This window comes from Stomoxys calcitrans, chromosome 4 (genome assembly GCF_963082655.1).
Source record: "Stomoxys calcitrans chromosome 4, idStoCalc2.1, whole genome shotgun sequence".
NCBI classification, from domain to species: domain Eukaryota; kingdom Metazoa; phylum Arthropoda; class Insecta; order Diptera; family Muscidae; genus Stomoxys; species Stomoxys calcitrans.
In genome coordinates, this window is record NC_081555.1 from 181,152,180 (window position 1) to 181,177,015 (window position 24,836).

Genomic DNA, 24,836 nt, shown 5'->3' on the forward strand with positions numbered 1-24,836 from the left:
TGCTATTCATGGTGGAGGGTATAAATGATTCGGCCCGGCCGAACTTAGCACGCTCTTACTTGTTTCTATGGTGAACTTTTGATAGGTTCATTGACCCTGAGTTCCAGCAGCTCTTGCTAAAAGTCGTAGTTTGGATATGGGTTCAAAAGAGAAACTTTTTTTATCTTTGCGACCTCAATTAATTCTATCGGAAATCTAACAGCAGTTACTTTTTGCTTCTCTGACTATCTTATTAAATTATATAGTCTACGGACCTCCTCCGCAATGTTACAAGAGATTTCCAGTCATTAAGTGCTTCTCTTGAGATGATCTCCTTTTTTTGAAGCGGAGAATTATTATCGCAGTCATTGAGTTAATTTAATTTATTTAAAAAAATTCAGAAGGGGGATCTTGCAATTTTCCGATTTCTTCTACATCACGAGGGAGAACTGGCCTTGTAGCTCTTTTATGTAAATTTTTTTTAGCATAAAATAATTAGTCCATATTTGAGTTCATGTTATAAAAATTATTTAACCCTTTCAGGCTCAACTGGAGGCGGCCATTATGTGGCTATATGCAAACATCCTGTCTCAAAGAAATGGCATGAATTTAACGATAATCTGTAAGTCCTACTTATACGTCTGTCTGAACTGCCACTTATTTTTCCCTTTCCATTCCACAGAGTAAGTGATTCATTGTCTGATCATCATCTTGTTTCGTCCAGTGCCTATATATTGTTCTATGAACGTGCGTAAGTCAACATAGTAAACTCTCCAGAGATAAATTAGAAAATTTTAACCATTGATGTCCCCCTCTGCGGACTTCATAATTAACGAAATTATTTACTAACTAACCCAGCAACTGCGATTTTCAACTCCCAATAGCAGTTCTAATAGTTGTGTGTGTGTGTGTGTGTGCGTGTCCGTCTAAAATGCATAACATCGGGCTTCAGTTAGATGTTTGTAAATCCTGACAAAGTTACAACAACCATCATCATCACCACCACAACAGCAACAACAACAACAACAGCAGCAAAAACAACGACAACAATAATAGTAGAGAATTGGGACAAAACAACATACAGCTGTGCTATGTTTCGACGTCATCTTAAGTTTGATAACCAAAATTACATCGTTTCATTGACATACTACAACTACTACTACTACTACCTGCAAAACTCTTGTGCAACATTTAACGATTTTCAATGCCAATGGTAGAAAGCGAAAAAGTGAGCGACCTGTGTGATGGATGAACAAGTAATGAGCGACGCAAACTGGAACGGCTACATACCCCAACAAAAAAAGCCTATAGTGTATGGTTTGTTATTGTTTGAGAGGGTGGACAACATACAACGACACATGCAGAGTAACCAAACACATTTAGTAATGCGCTTTTCTAAAATGTTTTGAAAAAAAAAAACAACCTATTTATTAGTCTGATTTTTTTGTGTGTGTTTAAATTGCATGTGTTTGTTTGTGTGGCAAACAAACACAATTAAGTATCTTAATGTTTATTTATTTGTATTTGTTTTTTTTTTTTATTATTATGACACATAGTTGAGTTTGTAATGAAACAAAGAAAAAAACATGAAAAACAGATGATAGAACCTATGTTCCATTTTTGGACCTTGGCGAATCAACAATTACGGGTACACACACATAGTAGTATATGTATGTATGTATGCATGCATGTAGTCCCTCCAAACATTTTCTATCGTGCGAGTCACTAAATCTGCACTCAAGGAAGTTGAAAACAATCTCAGGCGATATCATTTTTTACTCTAATTAGTGTCTCGGTACGGGAGAAAACGTGCCACTTGGCGATACATACCCATGAGTGACTAAATAGGGACTAAAAAAAGTGTAAAATTCGATTATCAACGTCATTTATAAAAATAAATTTTTATTTGCCAAATGTTTTTTTTACCTTTTAGAGTGAGGCTAATTTTTATTTCTCTTTCTAATTTATATCTTTTCCAAATCAAGATTAATAATCGAAGATTTTATTTGCAATGATTTTCCCAGACTGGGATTTGAACAGCCAACCTTACGATTGTGAGGCGTATGCTATCCCTCTGTGCTACCGGCCTTTCTTAATTACAGAAGGCTAAGTTAACATACATTCTCTTGTTTGAGGTTTTTTGAGTTAGCGTCCAAAACAACAACAAAAAATCTATTTTTAAATTTGAAGCAATAACAGTTGATTATGAGAAACTAATTAGCGAAACATGAATGATAGAATTCCGACAGTAATGTATTTTGTTGTTGTAAATCTTGAAATCTCTACAAACTATCATATAAAAGGACCTAAAAAGTGACTATTCTGGGAGGGAGTGAGAAAGTCACTTCCAAATGTTTGGAGGGGTAGCTCTGCATACATGGTTTCGCTGCATTCGATCCATAGAAAAAGGATTTTGTTATTTTATTTAAGAATAACATATACAAATCTGTATTCGGGATTGCTTTTATTGTCCGTCCTTAAAAAAATTCGGAAAAAATTGTTATATTTTCTTATGCTTTAATCTATTGTAATAGATTATAATGTATATTTATTTTTATACAAATTTTATTGCTGTAATGAACGGACAATTTCAAAAATATGTATGAACAAAACGAGACAATATCGGTATGTCGTTGAGACTGTCTGACAAATGTACGCTCTTTCAGGCAGAGTTCTGTGTCACAACGATAGCCGCAAAAGATATTCTAGGAAGGGATTTAACGTCTCGGGATTTATGTGGACAGTATGGCGGCCCTCAAGGCATAGTCTCCGGGCTCACGAAATAGCGCTAATTTCGATTCCCGTATACGATAATCTTGTATTTTCTTCTTATATCAACAATGAACTGCTAAAAATTACTCATAGAATTGAACTTTCAGTTTTCTAAATACACATTTTTGGTTTGAAATTGTTCAAACTTCATATATTTTACCAGGTGACACGAAAACGGAACGTAAAATTTTGGCAGACGTTCGGTAATAGTTTGCATGTGTTTTCATAAGGCAAAACAAAACAGCTGACACGTTGTTTAACATTTATTGTACATTTACGAGAGCATAACCAGGCCTTTATCATACACAATCTAAAATTCAAATTCAAAAAGTCATTTGAAAAATTTCAATCACAAAGGTATTGTGGTGAAATTTTTTTTTTATCTAAAAAAGGGCGTAGCGTAGTAAGGGAGAATGCAAGATCAGAAGATTTGGCTGTGAAAGCCAGAGGACTGCCGTCAATAAACTTGGTTAATCCGAAGCCATTCGTAGCACTGTGTAATACCGAGACGGCCGATAAGACGACGAAAATCCTATGAGGAGATCCGGACCGTGAGAAGACGAGGCTATTACTGAAAGGAAGGACGACACATTGGACTACGAGCCCGGCTTTCGTGGCTAACATTTACCTTCACCTATGTGGGGACACAATACCAGACATGAAACAACTTAAAGACGTGGTGTGGAAAACAATTAGGGATTTTGTAAGTTGCTTAAAGCATGTGTAATCCAAGAATGGCCAAAATAATCATATTCCACACTTCAAACGTTAAATTTGCCGCTGGTTATTTGTCTTTATTAGGACTATTTGCCTTATTATCACACAACATATTTTGTATTCGACAATTATTAACTAATTTTGAATTTACATAGAAATGTCCGTTGTTTGACGTTTCAACATTTGCTTTGGCAAGTTAGTGGAACAGAGTTGTATCCCAATTTTGTTGTTGTTGGGCATCTGACCATATCTTGTATATGATTCTACCATGTTAGCAGACATACCTACATACATACATACATGCATGCATTCGTACATATTAACAAATCTTCAATAATTATAGTCATAGCAAAAACAACAACACATACAATGATTGATGTTTGAAACGTATGTGACTGATAGGACCTATAATAATAAAAATGTATTTATTGGCATGTCAATGCTAATGCTAAAATAGTTATTAACAAAAATCACAACCACAAGTCCATGTAAAGAAGAAAGACCAAATGACAAATGTAATAGGCTGGCAACATTGCCCCTTCTGCCTCTGTCTACGAGGCAGAATGGAGTGTGTGTGTATAGTAGAAGAGAAGAGAAAACAAACGAAAGACAAACAACATACTGTTTATAAATACCTACAAATTAGTTAAAAAGAAGATAAAACTAAACCAGTAGAAGAAGAAGATGAAGAAGAAGACGTAAATAAAAGAAAATTGCATATATTTTTTGAGAGTAATTTTATACGTTTAACTTTCATGCAAAAAGTTTCTCAAGCAACAACCATATAATGTAGTGTTATTCAATCAATCGATCCTCTGCCTCTCTCTCTCTCTCTCTCAATCTCTATTTGGCAGTGTATCGTGATTATCTCTCGTTTAGAATGTTGACAGTGAATGAACGATGGTATTGAGAAAACGAAAGGAATTGTTTGCGTTTTTGTATGTTTTAATTGTTGCATATTTATATTTATTATTATTTTTTAAACATGATTTGTATTGTATCTGTAGGCCTTTCCTTAACCCAAAATCGTCGTATCTTGTCAGTTGATATTCATGGCAAGTCAACAACATCCCCCCTCAAACCCCCAATTTCCCCTAACTACACTTGGAACTATTATCTACACACATTTTCTGATCGTTATTATTTTTATCGATTATTTTTCATGTAGATTACAAAAGAAAGAAAATTTATTATAAATGTAATTAAAAACAAAACCAATATAGAATGAAAACGAAGCAAAAACAGAAAAACCACAGAAACCACAACAAAGAATCACACTTTTATATTTAATATATACATACATATTTATATATATACATATATATAAAATAAATGTACTACTACCTATTACTACTACTACTACTACTAAACAACTATAAAGAAATAGAGAAACAAACAAAAAAAAACAGATATGTCGTACAACCAACCGCTCTCCCACATGACAGATGCCGCATTGCCACTCACTTCTCCCTTTATTTCAAATACAAACACACACACACAACAACAAGAGATGCTTTATTTTACTTAATTTATATGATTTTATTTATTATTTATTTTGTAATTAATTTATTTATAAATTATTGTTTCACATTTAAAATGTTTAGAATTTTCCTTCGGCTTATTGTGTGTTTTTTTAATTATTTTGTATTTATTTTTAAAACACATGAGCGTATTTGTTACGTACCTACCTACCTACCTACCCATGTACCCAAACAAATGTACAGTGAGCATGAGCGAATAGCAAGTATGTATCGCTGGTAATCGAATAAAATAAATTCAAAAAATAAAATGTTAAGTTCAATGAACTAAGCCTAACAAATTATCAGACAAGATATTATTGTAAAGTTGGGCTATGTTTCTTCATTTATATTTTTATCAAATGCCAGGTTCTTTCTTAGGAGAATAATTTGTCTCACTTGTGCTTTATTTACAGACTGAAATACGGGTCTCTTCAATATCCATTAGATCTGCTGACCTAGCAATGCCGTAGTATTTTCTCAATACTCTGTCTCGCCTTCTTGTAATTTACGAAAATTCTACTATGGTTAGCTAGAAAAAAATATTCAATGCGAAGTATTAAAAAATGTCAGAAGCTTAAAATATTGATGTGATAAAAGTTTACGCCAGACAGAGAATAGTTACTGACATTGTTAGATATTTGAAAAATTGTTCAAAGTTTCTTGTTTTGTGGAGACAGGTTGTATTTTGTTGCCGATGGATATGGAGTCAATATTAAACTCGACTCAAAATGGCCGCTTAAAGCTAATTTCGATGTTTTTTTTGTTGAAGAACCCCCCTTTCTGAATAAATGATAGTTTAGCTTAAAGGCTTAAAACTCATTTTCTTGGAAAAAGAAAGTTTTAATATACTTTTTTTTTTGGAGAAGGGTAGTTTTAGCACATTTTTTCCTGGAAAATATAGTTTTAGGGGTCAATTGTGGATGGCAACTCGACTATAGTTGCGTTGCCAGAAGATAAAATCATGAGTCGCTTATGGAAGCAACCAACATTCAGTTGGTTGGTTGTCTGACAACGCAACCAGAATAAAAAAAAATTGTATTATGTATGGCAACTTTTGTCAATTGATGGCGGTAATAGTGTTTTGGCAGTCCCGCACCAAGAAAATGTGTAAACAAACAATTAAACCACCACAAAAAAAAAGCTTTATTTTTAATTTAAAGCACTGTTGAACTATTTTTATACCCTCCACCATAGGATGGGGGTATACTAATTATGCCCACCACCGTAAGATAGGGGGTATATTCATTTAGTCATTCCGTTTGCAACAACTCGAAATATCAATTTCCGACCCTACAAAGTATATACATTTCGGATCGTCGTTAAATTCTAAGAAGATTTAACGATGTCCGTGAGTCTGTCCGTCCATCTGTTGTAATCACTTTAGAGCCTTCAAAAATTGAGATATTGAGCTGAAATTTGGCACAGATATGTCTTATTGATGCACGCTGGTTAAGTTCCTGAACGGGCCAAATCGCACCATATTTGGTTATAGCTGCTATATAGACCGATTTTCTGATAAAGGGTCTAATGCCCATAAAAATCTTATTTTTCATCCGATTTTGCTGAAATTTGAAACAGGGAGTAGTTTAAGGCCTCTTGACAACTGACCCATATGGTTCAGATCGGACTGTATTTAGATATACCTGTCATATAGACTGATCTCCCAATAAAGGGTCTGAAGCCCATAAAAGCTTTATTTATTACACGATTTCGCTGAACTTTGAAACAGTGAGTAGTTTAAGGCTTCCCGACAACTGACCCAAATATGGTCAGGTCGGACTATATTTAAATATGGCTACCATGTAGACCGATCTCTCGATAAGGGGTCTAAAGGCCATAAAAGCTTTATTTATTACACGATTTTGCTGAAACTTGCAACAGTGAGTTATTTTAAGCCTACCGACATCTGACCCAAATATGGTTCAGATCGCACTATATTTAGATATAGCTACCATGTAGACCGATCTCCCCATAAAGGGTCTGAAGGCCATAAAAGCTTTATTTATTATCCAATTTCGCTGAAATTTAAAACAGTTGCTTATTTCAAGCCTCCTGACATCTGAAAGGATCGGACTATATTTAGATATAGCTGTCATACAGACCGATCCCCCAATAAAGGGTCTGAAGCCCTTAAAAGCTTTATTTCTTATCAGATTTCGCTGAAATTTGCAATTGTGCGCAGTTTTAAGCCTCTCAATATCTGACACAAATGTGGTGCAGATCGGACTATATTTAGATATTGCTGCCATACAGACCGATCCCCCGATAAAGGGTCTGAAGCCCATATAGCTTTATTTTTTAACCGATTTCGCTGAAATTTGAAACAGTGGGTAGTTTTACGCCTCCCAACATAGGACCCAAATATGGTTCAGATCGGCGATATTCAGATATAGCTGCGATATCGACCGATCTGCCGATAAAGGGTCTGAAGCCCATACAAGCTCTATTTATTACCCGATTTCGTTGGAATTTAAAATACAAAATTCAACAGTGACTTATATTTATTAGACCACTCAATGTCCGTGCCGAATTTGGGTGCATAAGTTATCCAATTTTCACCAGATTGTGGCGAAAGGGGGTTTACATATACACCCGAGGTGGTGGGTACCCAAAGTTCGGCCCGGCCGAACTTAATGCCTTTTTACTTGTTTCGCCATTCTGTTTGTAACATCTCGAAATATGCTTCTAAGACCCCATAAAGTATGTATATTCTTGATCGTCATGACATTCTAAGTCGATCTAGCCATGTCCGTCCGTCCATCTGTCCGTCTGTCGAAAGCACGCTAACTTTCGAGCTGGGCGCTTGAAATTTTGCACAAATACTTTTTATTTGTGTAGGTCGGTTGGGGTTGTAAATGGGCTAAATCGGTCCACGTTTTAATATAGCTGCCATATAAACCGATCTTGGGTTTTGACTTCTTGAACCTCTAGAGGGCGCAATTTTTATCCGATTTGACTGAAATTTCGCTCGCGGTGTTTTGGCATTACTTCCAACAACTGTGCTAAGAATGGTTTAAATCGGTCAATGTTTTGATATAGCTGCCATATAAACCGATCTTGGGTCTTGACTTCTTGAGCCTCTAGAGGGCGCAATTTTTGTCCGATTTGACTGAACGTGGTGTTCTGGTATCACTTCCAACAACTATGTTAAGTATGTCTTAAATCGGTTCATAATCTGGTATAGCTTTCGTATAAACCGATCTTGGATTTTGATTTCTTGCGCCAATAGAGGGCGCAATTCTCACCCAATTTGGCTAACATTTTGCGCGAGGTGATTTGTTATGACTTTCAACAACTGTGCTAAGTATGGCGCATATCGGTACAAAGCCTGATACAGCGGATATATGTTAACATCAAAGATGTTTGCTGGGATGTCAGCCAAACAAGAAATTCTTTATATTGGATTTCGATACCAAAAAATTGCTGATTCTATTGATTAATTCATTGACCGCTGTCAGTCAACATTGTCCGCCTGCAACAACAAACAGTGAACCATCATGATTTGTAAGCAACAATATGAAATGGTAATGGTAATGAAATTACCGCAAGTCAACAGCAAACACAGCAAAGCGGGTAACCTGACACCTCATGACGACAACAATAACAAAATCGTCAATCAGCAAGAAACCAATAGCAGCACCAGCAACAGCACCAACCAACAGCAGCAGCGCCAACAGCAGCACCAACCAACTTCAACCTAAGTTTAAGATTTTTGATTCAGTTCTGTAAAAGCACTCAAATTAATAAAAACAGAAATGTAGTAATTGTTAACTGGCGCCCAACAATCCATCAACGCACCCGGAGGCTGTGACCAAGGACCAAAAACAGAAATGTAGTAACTGTTAATTGGCGCCCAACAATCCATCAACGCACCCGGAGGCTGTGACCAAGGACCAAAAAAACACCCTAGAAGACCACAGAGGCTGTAGCTACAACTACCGGCTCAACACACGTCAACAAGTAAGCGGACGATTCTCCAAGTAGATTTAACGAAAGGACAACGAAATCGCCTCCATGGACGTATGGAAAATCTTTATAGGGATACATTTGTAAGTAGGCAGTGAACAAAAAAAAAAAAGTTGTGAATCGTAGATTTAATAATTAAGAAGAATTTAAATACAAAAGTGAAAAAAATGTGAAAACTCTGGTAGAGAAAAAAATTTTGGTGAATAATTAAAGAATTTAAAAATTGTAACTTCAGGAAATAGAAAAATCAATAGAATTAAGAAAAGTTGGAAAAAGTTAGATTTAATAATTAAGAAGAATTTAAGTACAAAAGTGAAAAAAATGTGAAAACTCTGGTAGAGAAAAAAATTTTTGGTGAATAATTAAAGAATTTAAAAATTGTAACTTCAGGAAATAGAAAAATCAATAGAATTAAGAAAAGTTGGAAAAAGTTAGATTTAATAATTAATGTAAATTATGCCATTCACTGGGCAAAGTCCGGCATAATAAATTCATTTGTATTGTCGAACACTGAAGTGAATATTGCAAAAGAGCTTTTCGAGAAAGATTCAATTCCCTTTGTAAACATAGAAGAAATATTCGAATTCTCTGAAGTAAAAATTGCATCAAATGAAAAATCACTTATTTATATTGTCAATGTACCGACTACGAATTTAGATTCCTGCAGTAAACTCTTGATTAAACCCACTAAGAGTGGGGATCTTATTAATAAAATTGATTATAATGAAATACTAGTTTGTAAAAATGAATCCTATGGGATCCTTAAACCATGTAAATCTTTCAATAATCTGACTGTTTGTAATTTAAATAATGTCAAAAGAATAGAAAAAGAAAATTGTTTGTTAAATCTTTTAAAAAGCGTAGAAGCAAACTGTACTTTATTGAGACATAGCACCACCCCTACAGTAGAGGAAGTCTTGCCTGGGATGATTCTACTAAATCAATTCGATGGTATCATTCTCATCAACGACGAGCAGTACAATCTTACGGGAACCTTCATAATCAAGTTTCAAAACGCTTCCATAACAATTGACAATGAGACATACAACTATTTCCAAACAACGTATGCCGAACCATTACCTGCAATCCTACAACCTAGATCTCCTGGATCAAAAATAGAAGAAGTAACCACTTTGGAATTTGTAAAAAGGATCCATCTAAACAATACAAAAGCGATAGAACTGTTGAACACTAAAAACAAATGGAGTGCGGCCGTGCATTTACTCACAATAGCTGCAGCTCTCATTCTGGTATTGTTCTTGATAAGAAGAAAGCAGCGCCCATTGATTGAAACCGTTAATCTAGCACCTCCCAATCAACTATCAGTTCCGACATCGAATTCAACAAACTTTCCAAGAGACGTACCAAGATTATCTCAGATACCTTACTTCTAACGGTATTACGATCGAGGACGCTCGTAACTAAGAGGGGAGGTGTTAACATCAAAGATGTTTGCTGGGATGTCAGCCAAACAAAAAATTCTTTATATTGGATTTCGATACCAAAAAATTGCTGATTCTATTGATTAATTCATTGACCGCTGTCAGTCAACAGCAAACACAGCAAAGCGGGTAACCTGACACCTCATGACGACAACAATAACAAAATCGTCAATCAGCAAGAAACCAATAGCAGCACCAGCAACAGCACCAACCAACAGCAGCAGCGCCAACAGCAGCACCAACCAACTTCAACCTAAGTTTAAGATTTTTGATTCAGTTCTGTAAAAGCACTCAAATTAATAAAAACAGAAAGGTAGTAACTGTTAATTTATATAATCTGGTCTGGGATCTTGACTTCTTGAGCCTCTAGAGGGCGCAAGTCTTATCCGATTTGGCTGAAGTTTTGCATGAGGCGTTTTCTTATGATTTCCAACAACTGCGCTTAGTATGGCACAACTCGGTAAATTACCTGGTATAGCTGCCATATAGTCTTGATTTCTTGAGCCTCTAGAGGGTGCAATTCTCTTCTATAACAGAGAACGTCTGAATTGGAATCTTGGTGAAAACTTCAAAAACATTTCAACTGTTGTTCCCGCTCACTAATGCTGGCTGCATTCATGAATATTTTTACATGGTCAAACTGCTTGGCTAGGCGGAGCGCTGAATATAAAAAGGATTAAAAGCAAAAATTCTTTTTATCATTACTAGCATTTTTAAATATTTATATAGCGCCTATATATAAGATATTTCAAAATAAGCAACAACAACAAATATAAAAGTAACAGCGTTTTTCTTAAAGTATACGACGTTTCCGAAGTTTAAAACTTTTTTACAATTGAAAACCTAAAAGGTCGTCATTAAGACCATCTCTATGTCCGACAAAATGATCTTAAGCTCAATATTATCTTGTAGATGTTAGTAAGAAGAATATGACTGGCTTTTAAATACCGACAGATGGATAAAACACTTCCAATTACAACAACAACTAAAATGACAATGATCTCTTAGCGAAGAGTAAGGGCTTTTAAATATTTGGAGTTAATATCAAGAATAGGCGAAATTTTGTTAAGGAAATACCTTCCACATATATTAAAAATTCAATTTTCATTCATTGAACAAAAAAAACAATATTTGAAATATTTTTTGGTTTGCTAAAAAATTTGTACATATTTCTATTTGAAATCTTGAGTAGCAAACAAAGCACTTGATTTGGTGGCGAATACTTACCATGTTCACTGTATTTTGTAATGTAATGCCTGTACTTCCTTCCCGTTCCAGTAACCTTCCCTAAATCCCCACGCCGACAAAGTTAGCCCGTTGAAAATTCTTAAGCAATGTGTTTGTTATTCATTCAAATAAGTTTTATTTATAATTTAATGTAGTTACGTACACTTAAATACACCCTACTTGTTGACATTTTAAATCAATAACTAAAAACTAAGCCGAATGAACTATTAAAAACAAAATTCAATTCATTAAAAACAATTCTATTCAATTTAATGCCAAGAACAACAATTCAGAAGCTAAAAACAAAGCAAAATTTTATTTCAAAATCACTACTATAACAAAAAAAAAAACAAAAAAAAAAAAGAAAAAAAAAAAAAGAAAATAGTAAATTCGAATGATGTGTAAAACGTATAATTGCAAAAAAAAAAAACAAAAACCAAGAGAACAACAGAACTTTATAGATAATAGGTACAATTGCTAAATGAAAAAAAGAAGAAAATAATGAAAAGAAACGACAAAACAAAAGAAAACAAATCAAGAATACAAGTAAACATGAAAAATAAAGTAATAAATAAATAAAAAAAAATAATTGAAAATTATATTCATCATAGTCTTTAATTTCTAAACAAAAGGTAATCACGAATTTGCAATAAATATTCAATAATTCAAATTGAAAATCATGTCGAAATCTTACATCTTCTTATGTGGCTACAGTTCATCCTTTAACTGAAATTCCTTGGCGGGAACATGTGGCTTTATATCATTCCATAGTTCAACTCTTTCCTGATACAACTCACTATCGAACTTGAAAAGTTCATCCACCTCCTCATGTTTACTTCCAATTGAAGCATATGGCGAAACGGGATATGTTTCACAGGGTTGCCATATTGGCAATTCACCATTAGTTGGGGTTGGGTTGCTGAAGTGAAAGCGAGCGACAATTGAATTTCATCAATTAATGACAAAACCAAAGAAGGCAGCCACCATATAATACCTACCTGCTCTTGGCAAAATTAACCCACAGCGATAGCATGATATCTCGTACCTTTAAATCCTTCACAGTTGGAGAGGCGCTTACGAATAGCTCTTTGGCTATTGGAAAGAGATATTGCAACTCATCAGCATGGCAAGCACCTGAAAGATTTACATACTCAATAAAATCGTATTCCATTATGGTTATCCCCCTTTTTACCATAGAACATTTCTCTTCCTCCTTTGAATAGTTCCGAAAAGCTTGCAGCGCCTTTATGCTCGAACAAATAGACAAAAGTAGGGCCCACCTTTTGGCTGTTCTTTTTGAAATTGCTCATACGCAAACGAATGTATTCGTCGATACCAGCAACAAACCAGCCGTCCGATATAAGCTTTAAATGGGTGAAAATAAGAACAAGTAAAAGTGTGCTAAGTTCGGCGGGGCCGAACCGGGGGAACCCACTACCATAAATTCTGATAAAAATGTACACAAAACAAGAAGCAAAATGGAGAGATGGGTTTATATGGGAGCTGTATGAAGCTATTGATAGATTCAGACCATATAAGACAGGTATGTTGAAAGAGAGAAGCCGTTGTATAAAATTTCTTCCAAATCGTATGAGAATTGCGACCTCTAGAAGCTCAAGAAGTCAAAACGGGAGATCGGTTTATATGGCAGCTATATCAGGTTTTGAACCGATTTGAACTATACTTAGCGCCGTTGTTGGAAGTCATAACAAAACACCTCATGCAAAAACATGGACCGATTTGGCATTTATACAATCCCAATCAACCTACACTAATAAAAAGAATTTGTGCAAAATTTCAAGCGGCTAGCTTAACTCCTTCGAAAGTTTGCGTGCAACAGCCAGACGGACGGACAGACGAACGGACGGACATGGCTAGATCGACTTGAAATGACATTACGATCAAGAATATATATGTATTTTATGGGCTCTCAGACGCATATTTCGAGGTGTTACAAACAGAATGACGAAACTAGTATACCCCCATCCTATGATGGAGGGTGTAATAAATCTATTTGAAGGGCATTATTTTATTCTACATACCAAACTTCTGTCAAACTAGCAAAACTGGAAGCTTCTAGGAACCGAATAAGGATGATCCGAAGACCGGTTTATATGGGAGCTATATCAGGTTATAGAACGATTTGGACATCCTTCTTGAATTTGGCCCAGATCGGTCCAGATTTGGATATAGCTGCCATATAGACCGATCTCTCGATTTAAGGTCTTGGTCCCATAAAAGGCGCATTTATTATACGATCGCGCCGAAATTTGGGACAGTAAGTGAAGTAAGGCCCTTCGCCATCTTCCTGGAATATGGTACAGATTGGTCCAGAATTTGATATAGCGATTTAAGGTCTTGGACCCATAAAACGCGTATTTATTGTCCAATTTTCCCGAAGTTTGGGACAGTGAGTTGTGTTAGTCCCTTCAACATTCTCCTTTGATTTGGCCCAGATCGTTCCAGATTTAAATATAGCTGCCATATAGACCGATCTCTCGATTTAGGGTCTTGGGCCCATAAAAGGCGCATTTATTATCCGATGACGTCGAAATTTGGCATAGTGAGTTGTGCTAGGTCCCTCGACATTTTTCTGCAATATGGCACAGATCGGTCCAGATTTGAATATATCTGCCATATTGCCCGATCTCTCGATTTAAGGTCTTGGGCCCATAAAAGGCGTATTTATTGTCTGATTTCGCTGGAATTTGGGACAGTGAGTTGTTTAAGGTTCTTCGACAACTTTCTGCAATTTGGCCCGGATCAGTTTAGATTTTGATATAGCTGCCATGTAAACCGATCTCTCGATTTAAAGTCTTGGCCTCATAAAAGGCACATTTATAATCCGATTTCACCGTATTGATTTATGTTAGGCTTTTCGACATCCGTGTCATATATGGTTCAGCTCGGTCTATATTTGGCTATGGCCAAAAATACCAATATTTTGTTCTACAAAATTGAACAATGACTTGTACTTAATAGACCACTCAATATCCGTGTCGAATTTGGTTTAAATCGGACCATATTTGGATAAAGCTGCTATGGGGGCATAAATTATGCATTTTCCACCGAAAGTTGGTATACCAGAGGTGGTGGGTATGTAAAGTTCGGCCCGGCCGATCTTAATGCGTTTGTACATTATGCTATTCCATTAAAAACCTATACCAATGTCCCAGTATGGGCCGATTTGAATCATATTCGGTTCAGGCACCGAGAAGTGTATATAAGTCATAATTTAAAAGTTCAAGGATATAACCGGTTTATAAATGAGGATTTTGTGGCTTAAGATCCCAGATCAGCAGATCAGTCCATATGGTAGCTATATCCCAACATGGTCTGATATGGACCATACGCGGTTCGGATATCGGATGGCCAAGTCCAACTCCTTGTTGCAAATGTATTACAAAGTATGGTCCGATCTGGACCAAATTCGGTTCGAACACCAGAAGTCTGGTCTAACTCACTGCTTTAAATTTCGGCGAAATAGGAAAATGCGGCTTTTTATGGGCTTAACACCCTCAATCGGTAGATCGGTGTATATGGCAGCTGTATCCAAATATGGTACGATCGAGCTATGTATATTTGGGAAATTAGTTGGGAAATTGAATGTTTGCTCTCAGAACTCTAAACCCTTTTTGAGCTTTGCCCCTCTGACCAAATACAGGGTGCGCCAGAGAAACTTACTTATTTGAAAGAACAATTAAACAAAAGTACTTCAGTAATTATTTTAGATCTTTATATACGCACCACTATAGGATAGGAATAGTCATTCCGTTTTCATAACACATCGAAATATCCATTTCCGACCCTACAAAGTATATATATGTATCTCGGATCGTCGTAGAATTCGAAGGGGATTTAACGATGTCCGTGTGTCTGTCCGTCCGTCTTTTGTAATCACGCGACTTTTAGCTGTACGCAGGTTAAGAACGGGCCAAATCGGACCATATTTGGATATATTGGCTTGCCCAAAAAGTAATTGCGGATTTTTTAAAAGAAAGTAAATGATTTTTTTATAAAACTTAGAATGAACTTTAATCAAATACCCTTTTTTTCTACAGCAAGCTAAAAGTAACAGCTGATAACTGACAGAAGAAAGAATGCAATTACAGAGTCACAAGCTGCGAAAAAAATTTTCAACGCCGACTATATGAAAAGTCCGCAATTACTTTTTGGGCAACCCAATAGTTGTCATGAAATTTTAAATAGTGGGTTGTTTTAAACCTCCCGATATCCGACTCAAATATGGCTCAGATCGGACGATATTTAGATATAGCTGCCATATAAACCGATCTGCCTATCTACCGATCCGTGTCTAAATCCGCATAAATACGCATTTATTATCCGATTTCGCAATTTTGGTCAGAAATTTAGCATGTAGTGTTACGTTAAGATTTCTAACAACTGCGTTAAGTATGGTCCGAATCGGTTTATAACCGGATATAGCTCCCATATAAACCGATCTCCCGATTTGACTCCGTAGCCCTTACAAGCCGCAATTTTTATCCGATTTGGCTGAAATTTTGCATGCGGTGTTCTGTTACGACTTCTAATAACTGTGCCAAATACGGTCCGAATCAGTCTATAACCTGATATTGCTCCCATGTAAACCGATCTCTCGATCATCCTTGTTCGGTTCATCCTTGCTGGTTTGGCAGAAATTTGCTATGTGGAATAAAATCATGCCCTTCAACTTAATTTATTTTGTGTACATTTTTAGCAGAATCCATGGTGGTGGGTTCTCAAGATTCGGCCCGGTCGAACTTAGCTCGCTTGTACTGGTTATTCTCTAAGTCCTAGAGGGCGCAACTTTTATCCCATTTGGTTGATATGTTGCACAATGACATTTCCTCCAGCATCAATGCCAAGTGTGATTTACTTCGCTGTATTACCTGATATAGCTCTCAGATAAACCAATCTTCCGATTATACATTTGAGACCCTAGAGCGTGCAATTGGTATGCTCTTGGATTCTATTCCCCTTCACATATTAACTGAGCTCTTTCGTAGACATTTTTAGCAGAATTCATGGAGGTCGTTTTAAATTTTGGAAAATTGTTTCTTGGCTACTTACATCAGTTATATTTTGGGAATTATACTTGTCATAGTTATGGCCATTCTTAAGGTAGAATTTCTCCAACTTTTTAGTGATTTTCTGCTGTTCTGCATTGCCCAAATGGTCATAGTTTAGAACGATGGGCAAGACTTTGTGGAATTTGGCTTTAAAATCCTTTAAAACATCGGGAATATTCAAGAGAGAAGCGGTTTTCAGCAGACCTTCCTCAGAGGTGACACCAATCATTATAGGCAGCTGCAGACCATGTGGTTGAGAAGCGGAGCGTGGCAAGACTGTTAGGAAAGCATCGGGATGGTCGGGTTCCACGACTGGTGGGAATGGTATCATGGGATCAAAGTCCCAATCCTAAATTTTAAAATTTCAAATGCTCAAAGAAATGTCACGTGGATCACAAGGTTTTCACTTACAAAGAGATCGTAAATGGTGGCCACAATATCATTTGCTGGCTTCTCTCTTAGGCACTCCAACATTCTAGGCCAGTTACCATCACTGGGGCATCCCACAAGCTTAGCCATTTTCCTGGCCCTTTGCGAGGGCACTCCTTTGTGGGCTGGTTGGGCCCAAGGATTAAAGTAGGCTCCCGACTGGACAATGCCTCTATGGAAAAGACCCTTGGATTTCTCGGACAACATGTGGTAGGTGACACTGGCTCCTCCAGCACTTTCTCCAAAAATCGTAACACTATTAGGATTGCCACCGAATGAGGCTATATTGGCCTTGATCCACTTTAAAACCTCCAGTTGATCTTTTAGGCCAAAGTTGCCTGGACAATCCACAGTCTCGGTACTCAAAAAACCCAGGGGGCCTAAACGGAAATTGGCAGAAACTAAAATAATATCATGATTCAACAAAAAGTCAGGACCATAGAAGCTGCTTATGCCAGAACCGCATTCCCAGCCACCGCCATGGAATCACACCATAACGGGCAATGGTTCATTGCTTTCCGGTGCCTATAAAATTTAAGAAGGCAAACACTTTTAAATGTAGAATAAAATGTTTAAGAGAAAATATACCTCGGGTGTGTAAACATTCAGATACAAACAATCCTCGCTGCCTTCGAGTATCATATCTCTGCGGAAGGGATCACGTTGAGTGCACTTGGGTGAATCTTCGATGACATGTTTCTCCCCACTCCACGCTCTATAGGGAACAGGGTGCTGAAAATGAATTAAATTAATGTTGGAATTTGTTTTCAAAGGTACTTGTAACAAACTAATTGTAAATATTGTATATTGTAACTCCTCGAAATATTCCTCTGAGGCCCCATAAAGTATATATATTCTTAATCGTCATATCATTTTAAGTCGATCTAGCCATGTCCGTGCGTCCATCCGTCCGTCCGTCCATCCATCCGCCTGTCCGTCCATCCGCCCGTCCGTCCATCCGTCCGTCCGTCCGTCCATCCGTCCGTCCGTCCGTCCGTCCATCCGTCCGTCCATCCGTCCGTCCATCCGTCCATCCGTCCGTCCATCCGTCCGTCCATCCGTCCGTCCGTCCATCCGTCCGTCCATCCGTCCGTCCATCCGTCCGTCCATCCGTCCGTCCATCCGTCCGTCCGTCCGTCCATCCGTCCGTCCATCCGTCCGTCCATCCGTCCGTCCATCCGTCCGTCCATCCGTCCGTCCATCCGTCCGTCCATCCGTCCGTCCATCCGTCCGTCCATCCGTCCGTCCATCCGTCCGTCCATCCGTCCATCCGTCCGTCCGTCCGTCCATCCGTCCGTCCGTCCGTCCGTCCATCCGTCCGTCCGTCCATCCGTCCGTCCGTCCATCCGTCCGTCCATCCGTCCGTCCATCCGTCCGTCCATCCGTCCGTCCATCCGTCCGTCCATCCGTCCGTCCATCCGTCCGTCCATCCGTCTGTCCATCCGTCCGTCCATCCGTCCGTCCATCCGTCCGTCCATCCGTCCGTCCATCCGTCCGTCCATCCGTCCGTCCATCCGTCCGTCCATCCGTCCGTCCATCCGTCCGTCCATCCGTCCGTCCATCCGTCCGTCCATCCGTCCGTCCATCCGTCCGTCCATCCATCCGTCCGTCCATCCGTCCGTCCATCCGTCCGTCCATCCGTCCGTCCATCCGTCCGTCCGTCCGTCCATCCGTCCGTCCATCCGTCCGTCCATCCGTCCGTCCATCCGTCCGTCCGTCCATCCGTCCGTCCATCCGTCCGTCCATCCGTCCGTCCATCCGTCCGTCCATCCGTCCGTCCATCCGTCCGTCCGTCCATCCGTCCGTCCATCCGTCCGTCCATCCGTCCGTCCATCCGTCCGTCCATCCGTCCGTCCATCCGTCCGTCCATCCGTCCGTCCATCCGTCCGTCCATCCGTCCGTCCATCCGTCCGTCCATCCGTCCATCCGTCCGTCCATCCGTCCGTCCATCCGTCCGTCCATCCGTCCGTCCATCCGTCCGTCCATCCGTCCGTCCATCCGTCCGTCCATCCGTCCGTCCATCCGTCCGTCCATCCGTCCGTCCATCCGTCCGTCCATCCGTCCGTCCATCCGTCCGTCCATCCGTCCGTCCATCCGTCCGTCCATCCTTCCGTCCATCCGTCCATCCGTCCGTCCATCCGTCCGTCCGTCCATCCGTCCGTCCATCCGTCCGTCCATCCGTCCGTCCATCCGTCCGTCCATCCATCCGTCCGTCCATCCGTCCGTCCGTCCATCCGTCCGTCCATCCGTCCGTCCATCCGTCCGTCCATCCGTCCGTCCATCCGTCCGTCCATCCGTCCGTCCATCCGTCCGTCCATCCGTCCGTCCATCCGTCCGTCCATCCGTCCGTCCATCCGTCCGTCCATCCGTCCGTCCATCCGTCCGTCCATCCGTCCGTCCATCCGTCCGTCCATCCGTCCGTCCGTCCATCCGTCCGTCCATCCGTCCGTCCATCCGTCCGTCCGTCCATCCGTCCGTCCATCCGTCCATCCGTCCGTCCATCCGTCCGTCCATCCGTCCGTCCATCCGTCCGTCCATCCGTCCGTCCATCCGTCCGTCCATCCGTCCGTCCATCCGTCCGTCCATCCGTCCGTCCATCCGTCCGTCCATCCGTCCGTCCATCCTTCCGTCCATCCGATTTGGCTGAAAATTTGCATTAGGTGTTTTGTTACGATTTCCAATAACTGCATTAAGTCTGGTTGAAATCGGTCCATAACCTGACATAGTTGTCATATAAACCGATCTGGGGTCTTAACTTCTTCAACCTCTACAGGGCGCAATTGTTATCCGATTCGGATGAAATTTTACATGAGGTGTTTTGTTATGACTTCCAAAAACTGTGGTAAGTATGGTTTAAATGTGTCTATAATTTGGTATAGCTGCCATATAAACCGATCTAGGGTCTTGACTTCTTGAGGCACTAGAGAGCGCAATTCATATCGGATTTAGCTGAAATTTTGCATGAGGTGTTTTATTATGACTTCCAACAACAGTAGTAAGAATAGTCCAAATTGGTCCATAACCTGATATAGCTGCCATATAAACCGTCCTTGGGTCATGACTTCTAGAGCTTCTAGAGGGCGCAATTCTTATTGGATTTGGCTGAAAATGTGCACATGTCGTTTTGGCATGATTTCCAACAACTGTGCCAAGTATAGTCTATATTAGTCTATAACCAGATATAGTCGCCATATAAACCGATCTCCCGAAAAGACTTCTTGAGCCTCTAGAGGGCACAATTCTTATTGGATTTGGCCGAAATTTTGCACTAAGTGCTTAATTTTGACTTTCAATAACTGTGTTATGTATGGTCTAAATCACTCCATATCCTGATATAGCCGCCATATAAACCGATCTTCCGATTAGACTTCTTGGAATTCTAAAGGGCGAAATTCTTTTCCAATATGGTTGAAATTTTGCATATGCCGTTTTCGTATGACTTTCAAAAACTGTTCCAAGTATGGTCCAAATTGGCATATAACCTGATAAAGCTGCTATATAAACCGATCTCCCAGTTTGAGTTTTTCAGCCTCTAGAGGGAGCAGTTATTACTCGATTTGCCTTAAATTTTGGAGGCGGTGTTTTTCTATGACTGGTGTTTTTCTATTCGGAAAAGTAATTTAAAGAACTAGAAAAATGCGATCCATGGTGGGATTCGGCCCGGCCGAATTTAGCACGCTTTTACTTGTTTTGCACAGTGTATGGCATAATCGCACTGCCTTAAATTTGGATTTCTTAACATAATGCTTCTGTACCATTTATTTTAATTTTTGCATTTTCATACCCACCACCATAGGATGGAGGAATACTAATCTAGTCATTCCGTTTGTAACACCTCGAAATATTCGTCTAAGACCCCATAAAGTATATATATTCTTGATCGTCTCGACATTCCGAGTCGATCTAGCCATGTCAGTCCCTTCGTCCGTCCGTCTGTCAAAATCAGGATAGACGTCGAACGCGTAAAGCTAGCCGCTCAAAATTTTTCAAAGATACTAAGTATTGATGTAGGTCGTTGGGGATTGCAAATGGGGTCACATCGGTTCAGATTTAGATATAACTCCCATATAAACCGATTTCCCGAACTGATTTCTTGAGCCCTTACAAGCTGCAATTTTTGTCCGTTTTGGATGAAATTTTGCACGTAGTGTTCTGTTATGACTTCCAATAACTGTGTCACGGTTCAAATCGGTATATAACGTGATATATCTCCCATATAAACCGATCTCCCGATTTGACTTCTTGAGTCCTTACAACCTGCAATTTTTGTCCGATTTGGCTGAAATTTTGCATACGAAGTTCTGTTACGACTTCCGATTTCCAATATCCAACATTCAACAATCAGTCTAGAACCTGATATAGCTTTCATGTAAACCGTTCTCTCGATCATCCTTGTTCGGTTTCTAAAAGCTTTAATTTAGATAATGTTATGCCCTTCAACTAAATTTATTTTGTGTAAATTTTTAGTAGAATCCCATGGTGGTGGGTTCCCAAGATTCGTCCCGGCCGAACTTATCACGCTTTTACTTGTTTTTTTTATTTTCAAATTTTCACAATTAAATTCCAATGAGTGACCGACGGCTTAACACCACAAATTTTTAATCATTGTCTTTAGAAGTAAATCACTAAACGATTGAAACTAGGAGCACAAAAAAAGCGATTTATATTTCTTTTCAATTGTATTTGTTAGATTTTTTAACTTTTCTTTGTCCACATTCTCGTATATAATTTTTAACAACTTTTAGCACACCTTAAAACGCAACTCTCCCAAAGGAGGTTCTGCATAGGGCACACCCATGAAAGCACGCATGTGACGTCCTTTATGCGTTAGCAGATGACGTCCCACCAATATACCGCCGTGTGGGAGTTGAACCTTCAGCTGAGGTGAGGTACGCGCTTCTGAGGTGCCATCTCTTTGTAAAATCAAACAAATCACGGCAAGCAAGAGATGCGTCTTTATTGCGCAAAAGCAAAAAGACCGACGACGATCATTCGTAACGGACGAGACCAACGACATCTTGCGCGTACGAATTTGGAACTCAGACTGGGCTTTGCCATGTCAGAGTTGGTGGTTTAATAGAATTTCATCCAATCCAATGCCGACCATTTCCGATGTGTGCTAGACTTCAAAATCAACTCACGCCAGTGGTGTGTTTGTCTGTTTGCCGTTTTGTCCATCTAACTGTTGGTACCTGCTGCTTGACGAGAGATTTCGTAAGATTTTTTTCTTTACACTCGAATGACTTTGAATTTTTGTTTTTTGAGTGTAGTGAAGATCTCGCCAATAGGTTTGGAGACTTTTTAGAGAACATTTCGCACAAGGCGTTCGGCATTGATTTACTCATTCAATATTCCAAAATGAGTTTGGAGAAAAGTAAGATGTTTGTGACAACATCTATACAGGTTCGTTTTTTTTTTTTAAATTTGTAGTACTCATAGCCAGAGTTTTTTTTATTTTTTTATTTTAAATTAAATGAGATCTTCATAGAGAGTAATTGCGTTATTATACTTTGTAGGGAGTCATAATTTTGTATTCAAACCGGAATCATCAATTGTCTGAGTAATAGAAGGCAGCCAACGTGAAAGGCTTTGCTTGTCTTGGTAACATCGTAATAAACTCAAAATTGAAAAAAAAAAACAAATATCGCCTACAGGTAATGAAATACACTGGATAGGTCTCTATCCCAGTAATGTATAGCAATATTGTCTACTACAACTTATTATCCCAATTTGCGCTTTTATATGCCCAAGAAGTTTAATCGAGATATTGGTTTATACGACAACTATCTCTAGGCTAGGTAAGTTGGAAGGGGTAAAATGCAAATTTGCCCATGAACATTCTATTAAGGAACAGCGGGGTAACACTTTTCTTATATCAATGAGTAGAGTCCGTTACAAGATTTAAGAGCAATGTTATGGGATCTTTTTTTATTGCCCGAACTAGAAGTATGTACGTGAGTTGTCGTGAGACTCGACTCCAATCACATGATCGTGCGTGACCGTGATTAAATCAAAATTATCGTGCTTGGGCGTGAGTGAATGTAATCCCCCTCACGACACTAATCATGACTCACGGCTCACCAGAAAATCAAGATTAACGGTAAACAAGTAAAAAGGCGTTAATTTCGCGCGGACCGAACTTTGGATACCCAACACCTCGGGTATATATGTAAACCACCTTTCGTCAAAATCCGGTGAAAAATGCATACCTTAGCAGCTATATCGAAATATGTACCGATTTGGGCCAAGTTGCAGAAAAATGTCGAAGGGCCTGACAAAACTCACTGTCCCAAATTTCAGCAAAATCTGACAATAAATGCGCCTTTTATGGGCCCAAAACCTGAAATCGAGAGATCGGTTTATGTGGTAGCTATATGCAAATCTGAACCGATCTGGGCCAAATTGAAGAAGGATGTCGAAGTGTCTTACACAACCCACCGTTCCAAATTTCGGCAAGATCGGACAATAAATTCGCATTTTATGGACCCAAAACCTTAAATCGAGAGATCGGTCAATAATACAGCTCTATCCAAATCTGGACCGATCTGTGCCATATTGCAGAAATATGTCGAGGGGCTTAACTTAACTTACTGTCCCAAATTTCGGCTACATCGGACAATAAATGGGCCTTTTATGGGCCCAAAACCTCAAACAGAGAGATCGGTCTATATGCCAGCTATATCCAAATCTGGACCGATCTGAGCCAAATTGAAGAATGACGTCGAAGGGCCTAACACAACTCACTGTCCCAAATTTTGGCTACATCGGACAATAAATGCGCCTTTTATGGGCCCAAAATCTCAAATCAAGAGATCGGTCTATATGGCAGCTATATCCAAATCTGGATCGATCTGGGCCAAATTGAAGGAGGATGTCGAAAGGAGGACTCACTGTCCCAAATTTTGGAAAAACCGGACAATAAATGCACTTTTTATGGGCCCAAAACCTGAAATCGAGAGATCGGTCTATATGGCAGCTATATCCAAATCTGGACCGATCTGGGCAAAATTGGAGAAGGATGTCGAAGGGCTTCACACAACTCACTGTCCCAAAATTCAGCAAAATCGGATAATAAATGTGGCTTTTATGGGCCTATGACCCTAAATCGGCGCATCGGTCTATATGGGGGCTATATCAAGATATAGTCCGATATAGCCTATCTTCGAACTTAACTTGCTTATGGACAAAAAGAATCTGTGAAAAGTTCCGGCTCAATACCTCTATTATTAGAGACTGTAGCGTGATTTCAACAGACAGACGGACAGACATGGCGAGATCGTCTTAGATTTTTACGCTGATCAAGAATATATTTACTCTATAGGGTCGGAAATGGATATTTCGATGGGTTGCAAACGGAATGACAATATGAATATACCCCCTTCCTTCGGTGGTGGGTATAAAAAGAAAAAACAAGTAAGAGCGTGCTAAGTTCGGCCGGGCCGAATCCTATATACCCTCCACCATGAATCGCATTTGTCGATTTCTATGCGCGGTATCTCTTTTTAGGCAAACAAAGAATATGGAATAAGAACTGTTATGCTTTTGGAGCTATATCAAGTTTTGGAGCTATATCAATTCGGACCATAAATGAATGCTGAACATTGTAGAAGTCATTGTGTAATATTTCAGTTCATTCGGATAAGAATTGCGCCTTGTAGGGGCCCAAGAACCAAAATCGGGAGATAGGTTAATATTCATATCATATTAGTATT

At 39.1% G+C, this 24,836-nt stretch overlaps 2 protein-coding genes across 7 annotated transcripts in view; one reads left to right on the forward strand and one right to left on the reverse strand.

The window, feature by feature from the left end:
- LOC106083006 (ubiquitin carboxyl-terminal hydrolase Usp2) overlaps positions 1-5,287 on the forward strand; it is a 30,058-nt gene extending 24,771 nt beyond the window's left edge. For all 6 annotated transcript variants that reach the window (XM_013245804.2, XM_013245803.2, XM_013245802.2 and 3 more), the window contains 2 exons: positions 523-601; positions 662-5,287. In XM_013245804.2, coding sequence (XP_013101258.2) covers positions 523-601; positions 662-734 — 152 coding nt within the window. In that variant the 3' untranslated portion in view covers positions 735-5,287. The remainder of the gene's footprint in view (positions 1-522; positions 602-661) is intronic.
- Positions 5,288-11,958: 6,671 nt separating this feature from the next.
- On the reverse strand, positions 11,959-22,183 carry LOC106083020 (venom carboxylesterase-6). The gene is given in 7 exon segments (XM_013245831.2): positions 11,959-12,542; positions 12,622-12,757; positions 12,816-12,987; positions 16,697-17,044; positions 17,107-17,649; positions 17,713-17,856; positions 21,875-22,183. Coding segments are annotated over 7 exon segments (1,821 nt in total). The 5' UTR covers positions 22,142-22,183; the 3' UTR covers positions 11,959-12,331.
- Between the last annotated feature and the right edge of the window lie 2,653 nt (positions 22,184-24,836).